Source organism: Neoarius graeffei, chromosome 4 (assembly GCF_027579695.1).
Source record: "Neoarius graeffei isolate fNeoGra1 chromosome 4, fNeoGra1.pri, whole genome shotgun sequence".
Classification (NCBI taxonomy): domain Eukaryota; kingdom Metazoa; phylum Chordata; class Actinopteri; order Siluriformes; family Ariidae; genus Neoarius; species Neoarius graeffei.
This window is the reverse complement of record NC_083572.1, coordinates 70,015,376-70,036,719: the sequence shown is the minus strand read 5'-3', so window position 1 is coordinate 70,036,719 and position 21,344 is coordinate 70,015,376. Positions and strand designations below refer to the sequence as shown.

General features: G+C 40.5%; 1 protein-coding gene across 1 annotated transcript in view; it reads left to right on the top strand.

Annotated features, from left to right (window-relative positions):
- The window catches only part of LOC132885194 (sodium- and chloride-dependent GABA transporter 2-like), a 36,027-nt gene that overhangs the window by 2,997 nt on the left and 11,686 nt on the right, over positions 1–21,344 (top strand). Inside the window, exons 2-12 of the mRNA XM_060919561.1 lie at positions 3,901–4,035; positions 5,845–5,985; positions 6,242–6,323; positions 6,442–6,574; positions 6,684–6,818; positions 6,933–7,036; positions 7,569–7,693; positions 8,061–8,173; positions 14,808–14,945; positions 15,084–15,186; positions 15,647–15,747. Coding sequence (XP_060775544.1) covers positions 3,901–4,035; positions 5,845–5,985; positions 6,242–6,323; positions 6,442–6,574; positions 6,684–6,818; positions 6,933–7,036; positions 7,569–7,693; positions 8,061–8,173; positions 14,808–14,945; positions 15,084–15,186; positions 15,647–15,747 — 1,310 coding nt within the window. The remainder of the gene's footprint in view (positions 1–3,900; positions 4,036–5,844; positions 5,986–6,241; positions 6,324–6,441; positions 6,575–6,683; positions 6,819–6,932; positions 7,037–7,568; positions 7,694–8,060; positions 8,174–14,807; positions 14,946–15,083; positions 15,187–15,646; positions 15,748–21,344) is intronic.

Genomic DNA, 21,344 nt, shown 5'->3' with positions numbered 1-21,344 from the left:
GCGGCTAGAGATAATGAGATGAGATGAGATCTCTGGCAACACCCTGCCTTGGAGCATGACACAGGGTTTAATTACTCTGATACCCAAACCATGTAAGGACCTGTTGTATATAGATAATTGGCAACCAATCTGCTTATTGAACAATGATTATAAAATAATTAAAATAATTAAAACAGTTCTACCTTCTGTTATTGATGAAGAACAATCTGGATTCATGCCCAACAGACATATTGCTGATAACATAAGATTGGTTTTAGATTTACTTGATTATTCTCATTTAATCCCAGATGATAGTTTTATATTTTTTTTAGATTTTTTTTAAAGCTTTTGACACCGTGGAACACAACTTTCTTTTTCATTCATTGAAGAAATTTGGATTTGGGGATTATTTTTGTAACACCATTAGAACCCTCTATAATAATGCTAATAGCTCTATTAAGCTCAAATATGGTTCTTCTGCAAGATTTAATGTACAGCGAGGAATTAGGCAAGGTTGCCCAATATCTCCTTATCTGTTTCTACTGGCTGCCCAACTTTTATGTACTCATCTTAAATCAAGTATTCTGCAGGGTATCACTATTGCTGATCGAACTATCACTATTAGTCAGTTAGCTGATGATACAACGCTATTCTTAAAGGACAGCTCACAAGTTTCTCTTGCCATTGATATCATTTCACTATTTACTAAAGCATCTGGTTTTCGTCTGAACTTAAAAAAATGTGAATTGTTGGCCATAAAAGAATGTCATGTTGACTCTATTTCAAATATTCCGGTGAAAGATTCTGTTATGTATCTAGGTGTCACTATTGATAGAAATGACTCTCTTCAATCTTCTGTTAACTTCAACCCTATTATTGAAAAAACTAAGAAAAATTTGAATCAGTGGTTACTTAGAGACCTGTCTTTGAAAGGTAGAGTATTGCTCTCAAAGGCAGAAGGGATGTCTAGATTAACCTATGCTGCTCTGTCTCTTAGTGTTGATAAACAAATTTGTGATGCTATAGACAAGATTTTATTTAATTTTATTTGGAAGAATCGCACCCATTTTGTCAGAAAGTCTATCTTAATGATGAATACAGTAAAGGTGGTTTAAATGTCTTGGACTTCACTACTCTAAACTATACATTTAAAATCAACTGGATCAGGCATTTTTTAAGGTGTCCTACCTCAATATGGAACTTCATCCCTCATTATGTTTTCTCTTCCCTAGGTTGCCTTGACTTCCTTTTACAATGTAGCTACAAAGTTGATAAGATACCCCTTAAATTGGCTTCTTTCCACAAACAAATGTTGATGGCTTGGTCTTTAATTTACAAGCATAATTTCAGTCCTCATAAATTTTATATTTGGAATAATGGATACATTCTTTATAAAAATAAGTCTATTTTCTTTAAACAATGGTTTGATAATAATATTATTTTGATTAATCAATTGTTTAACCAGCATGGCCAACTGTATTCATACTCAGAATTTTTACAAATGTATGGAATCCCTATTCCTCCAAAAGAATTTTCAATTGTATTTGATGCAATACCATTAGGTACTGTTGCACTCTTTAGAGGTTTGGGGGCTAATCCAAATCTACCCACATTGGGCAGTGTATGTGATACAAGTATTGGAAAGAACTGTCTTACTCCATATGGTAATAGAAATATAACTATACTGTACGTACACTGTTCAAACAAGATCTCATTACTACTCCTTCTTGTCTGTCACACTGGTCCAAGTGGGTGGGGGACATCTGGTGGAAAAAAGTTTGGCTATTGCCTAAAAAATTCTTTTTAACCAACAAAGTTAAAGAAATATCCTTTAAGTTGCTACATAGATTTTATCCAACAATTTTTTATTTACAGAAATTCAAAAAAGATATTAATATAAATTGTTCTTTTTGTGGGGCTGAAAGAGAAACTATCACTCATTTATTTTGGCTTTGCCCTTATTCAAAACTTTTGTGGAGTAAGCTTGCTCGTGTCATCATAGATTCCATTCATTTAGACTTTGCATTAAAGTGGGAAAATGTCTCGTTTGGTTTTCATGAAAAGGAGTATGTGGGCTCTCAATATTATTTGATTAATTTTTTGTTATTTTTATGCAAATACTACATTCATAAATGTAAATTTCAAAGCAAAAAAACTAACTTCATTGAATTTGGTATAGATGTGAAACATTATAGATCTGCAATTTCTGCCAGCACTAATGAAAAGGCTGTTAGAATGGAAACTATTTTTGTATTGTATAACGTCTGCTTATGATACTCTTTTACTCTTTTATCTGTATAGGCTTTTTTTTATATATCCCCTGGCATAATTATAACAATACTGTTTTATTTTCTTGTACCCTTTGTATAATGTGTGTTAGATTCAATAAATTTTCTAAAAAAAAAAAAAAAACAGCACTGGCCCCGAACCAGCCCTAGAACTGATTTGGTGGAAAAGGGGAGATATTCCTTTTTTCTTTAATGTAGAGAATCCATTTGAAGAGCAGCATTGTATTTGAATGGCCCATATTGGCTTAGGTGTTTTTTAGTAGTAGGTATTTAAATTTTATAGGTGTTTGTTGTATTATAGTCACCAATACAGGTTCTCTGCTTTTGAATTAAATAAAAGAATAATTAGATTGGACCAACATTAACTCGTTAATCACTTTTTAAGGGAAAGGGGGTTATGCTCAGCTGGAAAAAGGGATAAAAGCAATACTGTGAATCCTAACTTATAACTAGATCACTATGCACAGAAATCACATACTCCATATAATCCACTGTCTGTGAAGATTCTCGGTCATCCAGGTCATAGTAACTGTGGGTGGTAAAAGTCCAGTTGCTCTCTTTTACCACCCACAGTTACATATAATCCACTCTGTCTTCTTCACTAAATATACAAAAATGTCACGTGAGTAATTTTTTTATTGACTCGATTTTGTTATTGCATAAAAGCACACATTTTTACACTATCTGATACTGTCTCTAACACATTCTGCACTAATGTGTGTATTGCACTTGTGCCAAACATGTGTGTGCACAAGTTTTTTCTATTTGTCAGGTGCTGCTTTGCTCACACTGACCTGCACTGATCATTTGCATAATAATGTAAAGTTGCATAGATGATAATTGTGCTGAAGAAGGAGGATTGAGTGTGTGTGGAGAGAAAGAGAACGGGCACCCCCTTTGTCTTCAGATGAAAATACTTGGAATTCTAGTGCTAGTAGACCAGAGGGTGATAGATGACAATGAGAAGGTTGATTGCAGAAGTAACTGTAACTATATAGAACTCAAAGGATGAGATGCTGAGATGAGATGGGGGAGAGGTGTGAAGCACCATCTCCAGGACAAAAGCAGACCTGTACCACCACCCCTAGCCGTTTACTGTGAAGTGAGAGAGAAAGCACAGAGCAGCAGTCAGTGTAGCTGAGTTCTGTGGAGATATCCAGGTCTCAGTTAGTGCAAGAAAGTCAAGAGAAGCTACGGTAAAGCGGAGATGAAATCTTAAAGTTACAACATGCAAAGATATTCTAGATAAATATGTATTTTCAACTTTGTGCCAACAGTTTAGAAAAAGCCCATGTATGGATGTGATGGTCAGATGTGCACAAGTTTACCCATAAAATGTATTTCTATAAAAAATAAAATATGTATATGGCGCTGTTTCCCTAGGACAGGGACTGCATGAGGTGGTGGGTTTTGTGAACAGAATTAGTGAACATCTTTGTGAACAGAATTATACAAATGCTTCCCTCTTTCACAAATAATCTGCAGGATGCTTATAGAAAGCAAGGTGTGTACGAGGATAACAGAAATGTCACTTTATATAGTTTTCTTGAATGTGATAAATTAAAATTGTTAGTACATCAGCTAAAGTCACTTTGAGGTATTGTATATTCAATATTATTTGTCTATTTCAAAGGAGCTTTCTTTGTGCCATACATACTGTTCCTATTTTCCTGTGGCATACCTCTGTTCTTCTTGGAAACATCATTGGGCCAGTACACTAGCCAGGGTGGCATCACATGCTGGAAGAAAATTTGCCCTCTTTTTGAAGGTAAATCAAACAAACAAACAACATGGACAATAAGCAATATTCCAAAAATGATAGAAACAATCAGTTGCAAAAGAATTACACATGCTCACATATATGTATGCAGATGTTTGTTTGTTAGTTTGTATTTATTTTAACAAAAATGCCATAATTTACAGTGGTGCTTGAAAGTTTGTGAACCCTTTAGAATTTTTTATATTTCTGCATAAATATGACCTAAAACATCATCAGATTTTCACACAAGTCCTAAAAGTAGATAAAGAGAGCCCAGTTAAACAAATGAGACAAAAATATTATACTTGGTCATTTATTTATTGAGGAAAATGATCCAATATTACATATCTGTGAGTGGCAAAAATATGTGAACCTCTAGGATTAGCAGTTAATTTGAAGGTGAAATTAGAGTCAGTTGTTTTCAATCAATGGGATGACAATCAGGTGTGAGTGGGCACTCTGTTTTATTTAAAGAACAGGGATCTATCAAAGTCTGAAACTTCACAACACGTTTGTGGAAGTGTATCATGGCACGAACAAAGGAGATTTCTGAGGACCTCAAAAAAAGCGTTGTTGATGCTCATCAGGCTGGAAAAGGTTACAAAACCATCTCTAAAGAACTTGGACTCCACCAATCCACAGTCGGACAGATTGTGTACAAATGGAGGAAATTCAAGATCATTGTTACCCTCCCCAAGAGTGGTCGACCAACAAAGATCACTCCAAGAGCAAGGCGCGTAATAGTCGGCGAGGTCACAAAGGACCTCAGGGTAACTTCTAAGCAACTGAAAGCCTCTCTCACATTGGCTAATGTTCATGTTCATGAGTCCACCATCAGAAGAACACTGAACAATAATGGCCTGCATGGCAGGGTTGCAAGGAGAAAGCCACTGCTCTCCAAAAAGAACGTTACTGCTCATCTGCAGTTTGCTAAAGATCATGTAGACAAGCCAGAAGGCTATTGGAAAAATATTTTGTGGACGGATGAGACCAAAATAGGACTTTTTGGTTTAAATGTGAAGCGTTATGTTTGGAGAAAGGAAAACACTGCATTCCAGCATAAGAACCTTATCCCATCTGTGAAACATGGTGGTGGTAGTATCATGGTTTGGGCCTGTTTTGCTGCAAGTGGGCCAGGACTTTTTGCCATCATTGATGGAACAATGAATTCTGAATTATACCAGCGAATCCTAAAGGAAAATGTCAGGACATCTGTCCATGAACTGAATCTCAAGAGAAAGTGGGTCATGCAGCAAGACAACGACCCTAAGCACACAAGTTGTTCTACCAAATAATGGTTAAAGAAGAATAAAGTTAATGTTTTGGAATGGCCAAGTCAAAGTCCTGACCTTAATCCAATCGAAATGTTATGGAAGGACCTGAAGCGAGCAGTTCATGTGAGGAAACCCACCAGCATCCCAGAGTTTAAGCTGTTCTTTACGGAGGAATGGGCTAAAATTCCTCCAAGCTGGTGTGCAGGACTGATCAACAGTTACTGGAAACGTTTAGTTGCAGTTATTGCTGCACAAGGGGGTCACACCAGATATTGAAAGCAAAGGTTCACATACTTTTGCCACTCACAGATATGCAATATTGGATCATTTTCATTCAATAAATAAATGACTAAGTATAATATTTTTGTCTCATTTGTTTAACTGGGTTCTCTTTATCTACTTTTAGGACTTGTGTGAAAATCTGATGGTGTTTTAGGTCATATTTATGCAGAAGTATAGAAAATTCTTAAGGGTTCACAAACTTTCAAGCACCACTGTAATTGTGTGTTACTACAATATATTCTTAAACACCCCCTCCCCCCAGGACTGGGCTATGGTAGCCATATTGTGATCCTGTACACTGGAACTTATTACATCATTATTATGGCTTGGACATTTCTCTACCTATTCTTCTCATTCAGCTCAGAGCTCCCATGGGCTAACTGCAATAATAGTTGGAACTCAGGTAATACTGCTGCCATGGTCATTAACTGCCCATACAGCTATCTGGAGTTATGCTGTGTTCTTTTCTAACCCTTCAGTTAAGCTAAGATTAAGCTTTGCACAAATATCTCTTAGTGAAATTCTAATGGAATGCAAATCCTTTTGTTGCTGATCATTCTCATCTGAATTCTCAGCTGATCTATGTTGCTGTCATAATTCTCAAAAACAGTTCACTTGCATCATATAGCTTTATAACAAGTTTATTTTCTGTCTTACAGAGTACTGCATGGAATTTATCAAGAACAACATGACTGATAATATTCCAGACAAAATTACATCCCCAGTTATGGAATTCTGGGAGTGAGTTTTGGGAATTAGCACAGGAAACAGAACAATATGTATATATGTGGCAGTCTACTGTACATGCTTCAGCTTAATTAGGAAAGTCAGTGTAATAGTTCACATCCTGTGCTTACAGGAAGAGGATTCTGGGTTTGTCTGGTGGCATAGAAGAAATAGGTAATGTGAGGTGGGACCTGGCTCTGTGTCTCCTTCTAGCCTGGATCATCTGCTACTTATGTGTGTTTAATGGTGTGAAGACTACAGGCAAGGTTAGTGCTCAGACTTCACAGTGTCTGTATTAGCCACTGCCAGATAATGATTGATAGAATGACAGAAATGTGGGTTTCTAGCTTATGGTAAGAGTATCATGTCTCGCAGGTGGTCTATTTCACTGCTACCTTTCCTTACTTGATGTTGGTGGTGCTGCTGGTGCGTGGATTGACACTGCCTGGAGCAATTAGTGGCATCACATTTTATCTCTACCCAGATCCTACTCGCCTCGCAGACCCTCAGGTAGCACACATTAACTTAGACATCGCTGAAGAAACTTATAGCAAAATGATGTTGGGTTTTTGGGTTTTTTTGCATTTTATATATCTTCTATATAAGTGGTATATTTCATTTCAGGTATGGATGGATGCAGGTAGCCAGATATTTTACTCCTATGGAGTTTGCACAGGGACTCTGACAGCTTTAGGAAGCTATAATAAATATGACAACAACTGTTACAGGTAAATAAATTTGTCAATTAAAAACCCATTTTTAAATACTTGATGCTTGATGCTTAGTATACTGCAAGTTAGCCTAGTGGTTAGCATGTCTGCCTCTCGACTGGGAGATTAGGGATTCTGCTCGTTGTCAGGTCATAACAAAGACCATCATAAAAATGGTACCTACTGCCATCTGGTGAGGCACTCTGCAATACAGATAGCAGGGAGTCAAACTCTCATGGTTACCAGAGGACTAGCCCCCTACTGTAACCTGAGCTACATAATAGGCAAGAGGCAGAGGGGTATAGAAATGGAGATCGGTGCCGATCTCCATTTCGATGCATCTTAAGGGCCTGGCTAGTACTTGGACTGGAGACTGCCTGGGAAGACAAGGTCTTGGCACAGGGGAAGACAAGGTCTTGACACGGGGGGGAGACGACTTTGACTTTTGAGGTTTAGTATATGTATGTGCTTGGGAATAGAGCCCGTGGTGTTTGTTTTTTTTTCCATACGATCCAATTTATTGCATCTTGTATTTTTCCTTTTTTTTCAGAGACACTCTGTACTTGTGTCTACTAAACAGCATGACTAGCTTTGTGGCTGGATTTGCCATTTTTTCTGTGCTGGGCTTCATGGCAGATGAACAGGGAATGGATATTTCAATGGTGGCAGAGTCAGGTATGGCAAGAGTATGGAGGCAGAGTCAATTTACCTTTTAAAGAAAATACAGACGTGAGGAAATATTGATATTACTTTTCACTTTCTTTGAAAACAAGACTACAAGAAAAGAAAACCTTCACTGCAGGGGCAAAAACCATTACAACAGTTATATAACAAAAACAGTTATGTATCTTTGCCATGACAAGTGACAAATGAGCATGAAAAACATGCTGACCACTAATTTTTTTCTCAGTTGCAAGTGTGTGAAATCTCTAAACGCTCCCTCAGAAACATATTAATTATTTTGCATGGCTATCTTTTTGGAATTTATATGGGTCCAAATTATTTTAGATTTTTGTATACTCATCAGTCTTTATTCCTCTAGGTCCTGGGCTGGCATTTATTGCTTATCCACGTGCAGTGTCCTTGATGCCTATCCCTCAGTTATGGGCAGTTTTCTTCTTTATTATGATCCTTTTCCTTGGACTAGACAGTGAGGTAAATGTGCTTTGACAAACCTACTGTTAATTGTTTCCTTTATATATTTTAAAGTGACACAGGTTGATATATTAAAAAGATGAATAGTACCCTGTGGAGCTAGAATATCCCCTAGGTACTTGAATCACACGCTGTATTGCCCACTGCCTCATGCCTGTGAAAAAGAATGAGCTGGAAAAACACTGCGTGCTAATGTTTACACTTGGGTATGGAAACAGCTTGTCTGTCGTGTTTTTTTCCCTCTCTTTTCTGCCATGTTTTGGCTCTGACAATGTCAGATGCTTCTTTAAATTTGTCTGGGTTTTTTTTCTCAATTTAGGAGTTTTCATTCGATCTGGGCGATCCGCCATGTTTGCTGTGGCTCCACAGTCGCAACCTCTGACCCGCACATGACCTCACGTGACTTTTCTGAACTGGCGGCCGAGTGGTTTGTAAACAGACTAACACGTGGTTAGGACGCCCCACATTAGGAAATAAAATATATTGAAACAAAATGATGCATACCAGCTATGGGGATGGGTATCAGCTCAAACAATTCAGAAAGGGGAGTGGATTAAATTATTCCTGAACCAGCACATTGACCTGTGTCATTTTAATTATTTTCATCAGTGAGAAAAAATTACTTTGTATAACACTGAAATCCACTTATCACTTATAGCTTGATAAACATATACAGTAGATTCAGAAAGTATTCAGACCACTTGTTGCACATTTTATTGTGCTGTGGATTTGACTTTGAATGGACATAATTGGCAGTTTACCCATCAGTCTACTTAATCAACCATCATGATGAAGTGAAAACATTTTAGGAGATTTTAGAAAATTAATTAAAATTCAAAAACTGAAATCTTATTCACAAAAGTATTCAGACCCTTTATTCACTACTTTGTAGAAGCTTCATTGGCAGCTATTATAGCTGCACATCTTCAATATGCATTTATAAACTTTGCACACCTAGATTTGGGCAGTTTATCTCATTCTTCATGATGGATCTTCTCAAGCTCCCTCAGATTGGAAGGCAAGTGTCTTCAGATCTCTTCAGAGATGTTCATGGGGTTTAAGTCTGGGCTTTGGCTGAGCCACTCAAGGACATACCGTACAGAGACTTGCCCAAGAGCCACTCATTTTGTTTTACCTGTATGCTTTGGGTCATAGTCATGTTGAAAGGTGAACTGTCACCTCAGTCTGAGAATGTGTGTGCTTTGGAGGAGGTTTTATTCAAAGATATTACTGTATTTGGCTCCATTCATACACCCCTCAGTTGTTACCAGTCTCCCTGTTCCTGCCACTGAGGAACACCCTTATAGCATGATGCTGCCACCACCATGTTTCACTGTAGGGATGATATTAGGTAGGTGATTAGCAATACCTCTTTTTCATCAGACATATTACTGGCTGTTCATTTTATCAGACTGGAAAATCTTTTTCAACATGTAGCCAGAGTCCTTTATGTGCTTTTTATTTAAAGGTGCTGACTGCAAAGTCATCTGAAATTTTAATTTTTTTTATTGTGCATGGCATTTTCCTATATCTTGCAAGAAAAATGTGATGCAGAAGAGATGTGATCATTCTGATGTGCTGAGAGTCGCTTTTCTCCATTTTGGGACCTTTTTTTCTACCTCTTGAGGTACAGTAAACAGTATGGCCCTACGGAAATAACCAAACACGTGGAACTTTTTTTTTTTTAAACGTGAGGAGTTTGAACTAATTAGCATAACTGTGAAACTGTGTCACACCAAGATGGCAACATGCGGAAAACATTGTGCCAATTAAAAATTGATATATCAGCAGATTGTATTACATCCAAAAGCTGAAACATGCAGGCGTCACAGAGCCATATAATTTGCCCACAAATGTATTCATTTATTGTTTATTCTGCTCACTGTGCTGTCTCTCTCCCCTCTGTGTGTGTGTGTGTGTGTGTGTGTGTGTGTGTAATGGACAAGGGGTTGAGTTCACATAAGGTTACACAGTCATCAGGAAGTGAAATATAACAGAAAGTGCAGTGCTAATCTGTTTGAAAACACATGCTGTACTGCCTGTGGTTAAACATATCCACACACTACTGTGACTGTGGAGAGGGCATTTAATTTCAGTCAAAATAGCAGTTTATAAAATCGCTGAATGATATATTGGTTATGCTTCAGAGACAGTCTATAATAAGAATGTTTGAACTCTCTTTAAATATATTTAAATATAAATATTGGCTTAAATATAGAGGAGTAATTTCACCGTATTTGAGTGTACATGTGACAAAAATAAAGCCTTCTTCTTAATTTACCCACAAATGTATTTATTCCACTTGAAAAGTGTAAGGTAAATGTAACACTTCTAAGGAAGGGTGGAGCACAGAGGACGGCAGGACAGAGATCAGGTTTGCAAGATGCGCTTTTATTGCCACACTTTTCAGTCTAGCATCAGTGATTAAACACAGACACACACACACGCAGGTATCTGGTCGGGGAAGAGCCCTCTGCTCTCTGCTCTCCCTCTTTAAATAGGGCGCGGTCACTGGGAAGACACACACAAACACAGGTTAATTGACAACAGGTGTAGTGATTCTGCCACTTACTTTCCCTGACTCCACCCTCCTGTCACAGACCGGCGCTTGGCCACGCCCCCGCTGCCACATACCCCCACCGCCCGACTCAGGCCGGGCGGCTGTCCGGCCTGCAGCCGACTCCCCCCCCCCCCCCCCCCCCCCTTGACGGGAGAGGAAGTCCGCCACGACCATCTGCGCCCCCGGCCTGTGGACCACCTTGAAATTAAAGGGTTGGAGTGCCAGATACCAACGGGTGATCCGCGCATTGGCATCCTTCATGCGGTGGAGCCACTGGAGGGGCGCGTGGTCCGAACAGAGGGTGAAAGGGCGCCCCAGCAGGTAGTAACTGTTGGGCGAGGACTGCCCACTTGATTGCCAGGCACTCTTTCTCTATGGTGCTGTAGCGCCCCTCACGCACTGACAGCTTCCTGCTGATGTATAGGACTGGGCGGTCCTCCCCCTCCACCTCCTGGGACAAAACCGCTCCTAGCCCTCTGTCCGACACATCGGTCTGTAATATAAAGGGGAGAGAAAAGTCAGGGGAGTGTAAAAGTGGCCCCCCACACAGTGCGGCCTTTACCTCAGAAAAAGCCCACTGGCATTGCTCCGTCCACTGGACCGGATCTGGTGCCCCCTTTTTAGTGAGATCAGTCAGCGGGCTGGTGACGTCCGAATAATTAGGTATAAATCTCCGATAATAGCCAGCCAGCCCCAGGAACTGTCTCACCCCCTTTTTGGTCTTGGGCCTTGGACAGGCCGCAATTGCTGCGGTCTTGTTAATTTGGGGCTGCACCTGCCCGTTGCCCAAGTGGAAGCCCAGATACCGTACTTCCACCCGCCCAATCGCACACTTCTTCGGGTTGGCTGTGAGACCCGCTCGCCTCAGCGACCTAAGGACGGCCCTCAGATGTTTGAGATGCCTCGGCCAGTCATTACTATAGATGATGATGTCATCAAGGTAGGCGGCCGCATAGGTGGCGTAGGGGCGGAGGACCCGGTCCATCAGCCACTGAAACGTAGCGGGCGCCCCAAACAGCCCGAACGGAAGTGTGACGAATTGGTGTAATCCGAACGGTGTGGAAAAGGCCATTTTTTCTCGGGATAGTGGAGTCAAGGGGATCTGCCAGTATCCCTTTGTCAAATCCAGTGTTGAATAAAAGCGAGCCGTGCCTAGTCGATCGAGCAACTCATCAATCCGAGGCATTGGGTACGCGTCAAATTTAGACACCGCGTTGACCTTTCTATAGTCCACACAGAACCGGACCGACCCGTCAGCCTTGGGTACCAAGACCACCAGGCTGCTCCAGTCACTGTGGGACTCCTCAACGATGCCCATTTCGAGCATGGCCTCGAGTTCTTCCCGAACCACCTTTTTTTTGTGTTCGGGTAGCCTGTAAGGGCGGCTACGCACTACCACCCCCGGGGACGTCTCTATATTGTGCTCGATGAGGTTAGTGCGACCGGGCAGGGGCGAGAACACATCCGAAAACTCGGTCTGCAACTGGGCGACCTCCGCGAGTTGGGTCGGGGAGAGGTGGTCTCCACAAGGGACCGGAGGGATACATGATGCCAATGCCCCTTTTTGGACCTCCGGCCCCAGCTCCGCCTTCTCCGGAACCACCGACACCAACGCCACGGGGACCTCCTCATTCCAGAGTTTAAGTAGATTGAGGTGGTAAATCTGTAGCACCCCACCCCTGTCCATTCGCCTCACCTCATAGTCGACGTCCCTGACTCGCCGTGTGACCTCAAAGGGTCCTTGCCACTTGGCGACCAATTTGGAGCTCGATGTGGGCAACAGTACGAGTACTTTATCTCCCGGTGCAAACTCTCTAAGGCGTTGTACAGGCGGGTTTGCCGTTCTTGGGCCTGCCGCAAATTCTCCTGGGTTAGGTGGGTGAGGGTGTGGAGTTTTGCGCGCAGGTCCATAACGTATTGAATTTCGTTTTTGCTTTGTGAAGGTCCCTCCTCCCAATTTTCGCGCAGCACATCTAGAATGCCGCACGGCTTACGCCCATATAATAATTAGAACGGGGAGAACCCCGTGGAGGCTTGGGGGACCTCTCGCACTGAAAACAGCAAGGGCTCGAGCCACTTATCCCAATTACGTGCGTCCTCACTTATGAATTTTTTAATTATATTCTTGAGGGCTGTTAGGCTGCTGTGCTCCAGTCCCAGGTTTCGGCACCACTGTAACACTTCTAAGGAAGGGTGGAGCACAGAGGACGGCAGGACAGAGATCAGGTTTGCAAGATACGCTTTTATTGCCACACTTTTCAGTCTAGCATCAGTGATTAAACACAGACACACGCAGGTATCTGTTCGGGGAAGAGCCCTCTGCTCTCTGCTCTCCCTCTTTAAATAGGGCACGGTCACTGGGAAGACACACACAAACACAGGTTAATTGACAACAGGTGTAGTGATTACCTTCCTTGACTCCGCCCTCCTGTCACAGACCGGCGCTTGGCCACACCCCCGCTGCCACAGTAAACCAGCTACCAGATTTGGGACACTACGACATCCTGAACTATTTAGTATTTGGGACTTCTAAATATACTGGAGATGCTAAAGGCTTACAAAAGTACAGATGCCTACCAATATTTCGAGGCAGGTTTCGTGCCAGAATGTTATGGGAAGTTCCCAATAAAGAAAAATACCTTATTATAACAAAGGTAAGCTTGAACATGGATGTATAATAATAATAATAATAATAATAATAATAATAAACAAGCCAGGGCCTAGATCTAGCATATTTTATGGTGTTTAACTTTGTGTACATTATCAGAATATAACAAACATGTTGCTAGTTTAGCCAAGCATTAGGTCTAATAAAATATATCGCATCCAAAGCCCACATTCAGATATGCATTTTAACGTTGCACAAGCTTTCACACTAACCTGATATAAAATGTTCTACACGTACACAGAAATGTTTTTTTGTTGTTTTTTTTTTTTTGTTTTGGCGTCCAGTCTTCCAGTTTAACTGCAGCTCGCCATTTTTCTCATCTTTCTGGGTTCACTGGAAAGCAGGAAAAAGTTAAACCAGGTGCATCTCCAGATCTGGTATTACATCCAAAAGCACTACAGGTCTCTGGCATTGTTCTTTTAGATGTAACTTCTACAAGTTTATCTGTAGACGCACTGAATTGGGCTTAGAATCACTCGCGTACACTTGTGGCAGTCGCTAGCAAACACAAAGCTTGGCTGGATAAACAAATCCATTACGATGACATCACGTGAAAGGCCCCTATAACATCATACTCACTACCATGGAGTCAAGCCCATGCATTTTCATGCTAAGATAGCTAAGCGCTAGCAAGAATGATTTGGTTATCTATCCAGAAAAATGACATGCCATCTAACCTTGTGCTATCTTGCAGTTGCACTCACTAGGCAGGCTTTTCTTTTCTTTTCTGCTGGTTCTTAGCTGACAGGGAGAGCGGAGTCTGCCACATTTGCCCACACCAACTTGTTTTGGTTAAAAGTAGGTCAAATGACCGCCATGGGACATATGTGATATTGCTGCTCGCTTGCTTCGGCAATTTTCGGAAAATGCGGGACATATTTTATCTCAGTAAAACAGTGACACATAGGGCACACGGTGTGTGCAGCATCGCAACATCTCGAAACTCCAACAGCTATAGCCATAGAACATTTTGCCCAGAATTCAACTTTGCAGTCAGAACCTTTAACAGTGGCTTCTGTCTTGCCATGGAGGCCTTAATTTATGGAGTGCTGCAGAGGTGGTCCAGTTGTGTTCTTGATACATCTCAAGGATAAATAAATAAAACAGGATGCACCTGACCACACTTTGGAGTGCTACAGAAAAGGGTCTGAATACTTTTGTGAATAAGATATGACAGTTATTGATTTTTTTTAATTAATGTTTGAAAATCTCTAAAAACATTTTATCACTTTGCCATTAATGGTGATTAAGTGTAGCTTGATAGGTAAAAATAGCAATTATTTTCATTCCAAAATCAAATCCATAACATAATAAAGTGTGCAACAAGTAAAGGGGTGTGAATACTTTCTAAATCCACTGTAGTTTTAATGCAAATTGTGAAGAAATTAACACTTTTTTTTGTACAGTTTGTATATTATGAAGCTGTGGTGACAGCGATCTCAGACAAGTACCCTTTGTTCTTCCGAAATGGACACCGACGTAAAATCCTACTTCTCTTAATCTGTGTAGTCAGCTTTTTTGTTGGTCTGCTGCTGATAACAGAGGTAAGAGCTCAGATTTATCAGATGAGAACTTGCATTTCTTTGTTCCTTACATTCAACATGTGCTGCTAGTTTTAAATGAATGCTTATATAACCTTTTGCGAAATCTTTCTCTCTCTCTCTCTCTCTCTCTCCTTAAAGGGTGGACTGTATGTCTTCCTGTTATTTGATTATTATGCTTGCAGTGGAATTACTTTGATGTCCTTCGCCATTCTTCAGTCCATCTGTGTTGGATGGGTTTATGGTAGAGATTTTTGTTATATTTTATGTGGACTGATGAAATCCAGGAATGTCCAAAATGTTTTAATCAAAAGCATATTTGCTTAGTAGTACTTAGGGCTAGTAAATACAATAAAAATACAGTAAATACATAAGACTTGTATGGAAACACTGATGCTAAGCATCTTGGCAGCTACTTAGTAGTAACCAAAATCAAGCACACACGCAAAGTATTAGTTTTACTTATATGCATCTGGTTTCTGTTTTCTCATCACCCTTTGTTCTGATGCTACTGTACGGAAAAAAAAAAAACTGTATACGTAGATGGCAAATTTAGTTGCTTGGATGCCCCTGATGTAAACTATAGGGGGAAAAAAAATAATTGTGGTATTTCATACAGCTTTGGTGCCCCTGTCTACATGATTTCAAAGTAACACAATAATAATTAAAACAATGACAATCATCTTTTTTAAAATCTCTCTTAGGTGCAGACCGTCTGTATGACAACATTAAAGATATGATTGGTTATCGTCCCTGGCCCCATATGAAGTTCTGCTGGAAATATGTGACCCCTATTATTTGCATAGTAAGTTATACAAGGTGAAACATTTCTGTAGCTACAAGGGAAGGTGTTGTAAATATTGACAGTTCTTAACATTTCATAAGGATCTTAGTTTATGGAACAGCAGAATATATCAGAACACTGTAAAACAAACAAACAAAAATAGTGTTGTAATCAGTTATCTAATATATACTAGTGCATGTCAAAAATTTGAATATCGTGAAGTTCATTTTTTTCAGAATTTAATTAAAAATGGTAAACTTTCATATCTTCTATATTCATTACATGTAAAGTGAAATATTTCAAGCCTTTTTTGTTTTAATTTTGATGATTATGGTTTATAGCTCATGGAAATCAAAAATCCAGTATCTCAAATTTATTAGAATATTTCTAAAGATCAATCAAAAGAGGATTTACAATACAGAAATGTCCAACTTCTGAAAAGTATGTTCATTTATACACTCCATACTTGGTTGGGGATCCTTTATCACGAATCACTTAATGCGACAAATTACCTAGTGTGGCATGGCATGGAGGTGATGAGCCTGTGGTACTGCTTTTTGTATTTTTGGGGGTTTTGTTTACGAGTTTGTATTTCGTCCTCAGTTAGTTCAGCAATACACTCTGCTATTTTGTTTTTCTCTACTCATGGTATATGAGCTGATAGCCTAGTGGTAGAGTAGCCAATCTGAGCGCACAGTTGGCTCTGAAGACTGTTGTGTGTGAAAACCCCAGGAGATCAGCAGTTTCTGAAATGCTCATGTTTGAAGTGAACGTTAACTGAAGCTCTTGATTTGTTTCTGCATGATTTTATGTGTTGTGCTGCTGCTAAGGGACTGGTTGATTTAAGACCCCGTCCACACGTAGCCGGGTATCTGCTAAATCGAAGATATTTTTCTACGTTTTGGCCTGTCATCCACATGAAAACACATCAAAAACGAATATTTAAAAAAACTCCGGGCAAAGTGAAGATTTTTGAAAACTCCGTGTATGCCTTTTCGTGTGGACAGAGATAACCGGAGGTTTGCGTTTTAGAACGTCACAATCTGCGCCAAAAAAATGACAACAAATCTGCCCTAACGTCAAACGTGCGACCTTTGTTTACTGCAGAAGCCAGATTAAGCATGGACTTAAGCTAGCCGCACACCACGGCGATCCACGCGGTACCGAACCGACCCATTTCAGAGCCGACTCCCGACAGGGCACGCACATATCCCCCGACTGTTGACGAGTGCAGTCGCGATTGAAGCGACACGTGACAACTTAATAGCTTTGCGATTGGCTATTGGATATAGTTACTGTTAAATCCAACACTTGAAGATGCTACAGGCTGAATTACAAATGACACAACATGGAATATGTAGCGCACTATCTAGGCTGCATGAGCTATTATTTCCAACCTTAAATAGTGCACTTGTATAGGGGAGTTAAAGCGATTTGGAATTCAGCCACACAACTTGAGCAGAGTGGCTTTCCAGCCCACTGTGTCTATGGATAAAGCTTCAGTCTATGGAATTACAGTATATACCTGCATTAGGTGCTACCAACACGTATTTCTCGCGCTGGAAATTGTGTTTAATGATGTCACGTGTTATATGCGAAAGATATGATTGGCTATTGCTAGCGACTCTCGCCGATCAGTCTGGCTCCCGATTAGTTTTTCGAATCGGCTGTGAGATGAGTCGGTACCATCGAAAACTAGTCTTTATGCCTGACTCGCGACTTCAGTTGGCTCGGTACGCTGAAAATCGGCGTAGTGTGCGGCTAGCTAAAGAGTAATGGATCGGAGTAGTGCCTTGAAAGCGTTAATTATTGTGCAGGTGCTATTTACATGTTTAATTTTAGAAGCCCAACTACTGCTCCAAGAGCACAGGCGATGTGATTAGGGGGTAGGATTTGGGGAAATAGCCATCTACAGGTTTGGAATGCTTATGAATGTGATTGAAAACGCAGATGTTCGGTTATGTGTGGAAGGGATTTTTTTCGAAGACGAGGTGGTGTGGATAAAACATTTTTATAAACGGAGGGGGGGAAAATGTTCGGTTTTAAAAATACCCGGCTACGTGTGTACATGGCATTAGATAACTGCATAAAATAGCAGGTGCATGGGTGTACCTAATATAGTAGACGATGACACACTCAAGTCAAGTCAACTTTATTGTCAAATGGGCAAGGTCAAGGGGTAACGGAGTAACAAAATTGCTGTTTTTGGGCCATTACACTCAAACCAATTTGGATATGAAAATGACTTAAATACATTTTTAATAGGCCATATTAGTGCTTTTAAATGGTAAAAATTTTTCTTTGGATTTTGACACTTTTTGGGTGAAAACCACCAAAATAGGCCCGGTAACGGAGTAACCTGAAAACTACATCTGATTTTTGCATGTTTAGTCAGATAGGGATAACATGCGGTTTCCAGCACAAGAATGTAAAAGTGGCTATTTATTCTGTTAGTATATTGAGTTATCTATCCCCAAACAAAAAATTAGGGTGAAATTATAACCCCTCTTGAATCAGGGACACTTTTTTTTAGCCTTGCGCGGTAACGGAGTAACAAGGCAACCTGGTCACGGAGTAACAAATAATTATGATGAGTGAGGGTTTGTTTAAAATGAATAATAAGCATTGTTTTATCTTATTTTCTTTATTAAAGTAATCAAATAACTGTTATAAAAAGCAAAAGGGCTTCATTTATCTTTTAAGTTCATTCAGGTTCACAGTTAATTCATATTCACAGTTCATCATTCACAGAGACCAAAAGTTCATTCAAGTTCGTATCAAATTAATATTCACAGTTCATCAAAAGTTCTCATTTTATAGGAAGTTGGCAAACATCTCCCTAACCAAGTTAAAGTCAGTGGCAGTAAGTTTTAAGAGACTGGTCCTTGTGGATGAGGATGGAGCTGGAGCATCAATTTCTGCTAGAACGTGATCAAGTTTAGCAGAGTCAATGTCATTTGTTGTCTTGAAACCGTTTGTTTCTTCGTCAACTTGCTCGAGGAATGAGAACACCCATTTTGACTTGTCCTTCTTATGCTCATGCAGGGCCTGTCCAATGAACCAGTAATGAGTTTTCTCCCAGTAGACAGCATACCATTTGCCAGCGACGACAAACGAAGCAGCTTCTTTTTCTTCCTCGCTGCTGGGATCAGGAACTGACTGGGATGGCACATACTCGATGATCGGAGTCTCATCTGCGATTGGTGTCTCATCTGGGATCGGAGTCTCATCTGATGGGTTGTTCTCGGGTTTGAATGTAGTGTCTTGGGTATCGATCGCAGCTTGAGGCAGGAGACAATGTGTGGACCCAACCTGCCTGGAGTAACTTGACACGGACACGACTCCATGACTTATTGTTCGAACACAGTGCACGTTGTGTGTACCGGGAACTGTGATCGCCGCACCCCACAGTTTGTCCAACTCTGGCTTCATGTCATTGATTTCAGCACTGCTTACATGAAGAATAGTTGTTGATTTCAGGAGCTCCTTGGCACAAGATGCGTATTCTTCTGCATTGGTGATGTGATAACGGCGACTCTTCACACCACTAAAAACAGTTCTTTTGACAGTTCCGCCAATACCATCAACGGCTCCTTTTCCGTGCGATGTTGCAAAGAAGTGCCAATGGATGCGTATGCCTTTCGATTCCAGCAAACTTGAGATGAACAAGAACATGTACTTCTGCTTGAAGTGCTGACCAGCGCCATCAGAGAAAATGTCTAGATCTGTAAGTTCATCGGGCATTGCCGCCCGCAGGTTGTCAATCAAAGTGTTCAAGAAGACGGCAGCAGTGTATTTATCGTGTGACTGGGTGTCAGATGTAATGCAGTACGACTTGGTATCTTCCATGATCCATGCGACAGCAGTGAAGATTGTCACCTGGATGTGACTCCAGTGCGCACTCTGTACCTCATCCTGCTCGATTATCGCAGCATTTTCACTAAAGTCAATCTGCATTACGGCGTGGTTGGGGCGAGGGTTCGAATAGGCCAGCACGAACTCAGCAGCCTGCTTGCTTTTGATGAAGCAGTGAATCTTGAAGGCGGGGAGCTTATCGGCAAGTAACTGCAATGCATCATTTACGGTTCCTGTTTCTTCCACTTTGGCCATCTTCCCTTCATCAGTACGAATCCACTTGAACCATTTGGCATTCTCGGACAACAGTTCATCATCATCAACCAGTTCTGCTAATGAGTCGGTGCTTATCTTCCGCTGACAAGTTTCGCACTTCCCAAAAATACAGTTCTCATTGTCAATGTCACAGCACAATGTACGAAGGAGAAGTTTGTGATTGTCAGGAATGGTATTTATTCGACCGAGTCCTTGGAGTATAAGATTCACGTTTTCATGATATTGGCACACGCAAACATTGTGCGGCATATCACTTCTGAACAGCACCACATCTGGCCGAAATGATTTGAAACTCGTCAGTTTGACAGAGTCATTTGGATTTTCTTCTTTATAGAGAGCAAATGCTTCCTGAATTGTCATTAAGAGGTAGTGGCGCTGTTCTTTGACTTTTTTGCCATCTCTAACGACCGTTATGCTGTCCTTCCTGCCTGGGGCCGTCCAACTGATGTCTGACCGAAGGTAGAATTCCTGTATGTGATTTCGTATTTCATCTGGAATCTTATTAGCCGGTGGTGGTGGTGGGAGTTGTTCTGGTTCGGCAGCTTCTGGTTCCGCAGAATACTCTGCTTCAAATTGCTGGGTCAGTTTAGTAACAACCTTCCTTCGTTTGCGTGGAGATTGTGGAAGGGTATTAAGCGTACACTTGACAGCACGATTGAGACTTGAGGGTGTACTGTATGCATTAGCTTTGTTGTTTTCTTCTTTTTTGGCAGCCCGCCACTTCCGCATCCTATCTCTTGCCTTTTCATTATCAGCATCTTTATCTTTTGCTCGGGCCAAACGTTTTCTTTCAGCATCTTTCTGTTTCAACACTTCTTCACCGACTCTTTCTCGTTGACGTTCTCTGTACCGCCTCTGCTTTTCTGCTTTGGTTAAAGCCATCTTTAACGTTCCCTCTTGGAGTCTTCACTTAGGCAGTTTATTTTGATACTGTTTATATACCTGATATTACATGAAGCCACCAATGCAAGTAGAGAAGACATGAATAAAAATTCTAAGTTGAACTGAAGAAGCCCACGAAGCCATGGAGGGTCAAAGATTGTGAAGTTGTCGAGTGCCCAGGGTGAATAAAGATATCATCTTACTGCATGTCTGTGATGTTTTAAGACTGATATTGTGCTAATCTGCATTTCTATAACATAAAAATGGGAAAAACTGAAAAGAAATGCATTGAAAACATTGATTTAGTAAGTTAAAAGCTGATGTTACTCCGTGACTTAATCAGTTACTCCGTTACCTGGTAACGGAGTAACTGATTTGGACCACTGAACAAACAACCAAAAAAATTTAAAATCAAACAACTGATCTTAGAATCTGATTATAGGTCCAAAGAAGCTTTCTTTTTAAAAGTTTCACTTTTTCAAAATAAAAATTAGGCAAAATAAAATTTAAAAATGTTTTTTTTTTGGTAACGGAATAACAATCAGGATTACCCAAGATTGTGAAATTCAGACCATTCAAAAACACCTTTTTTCAGATCAACCCCT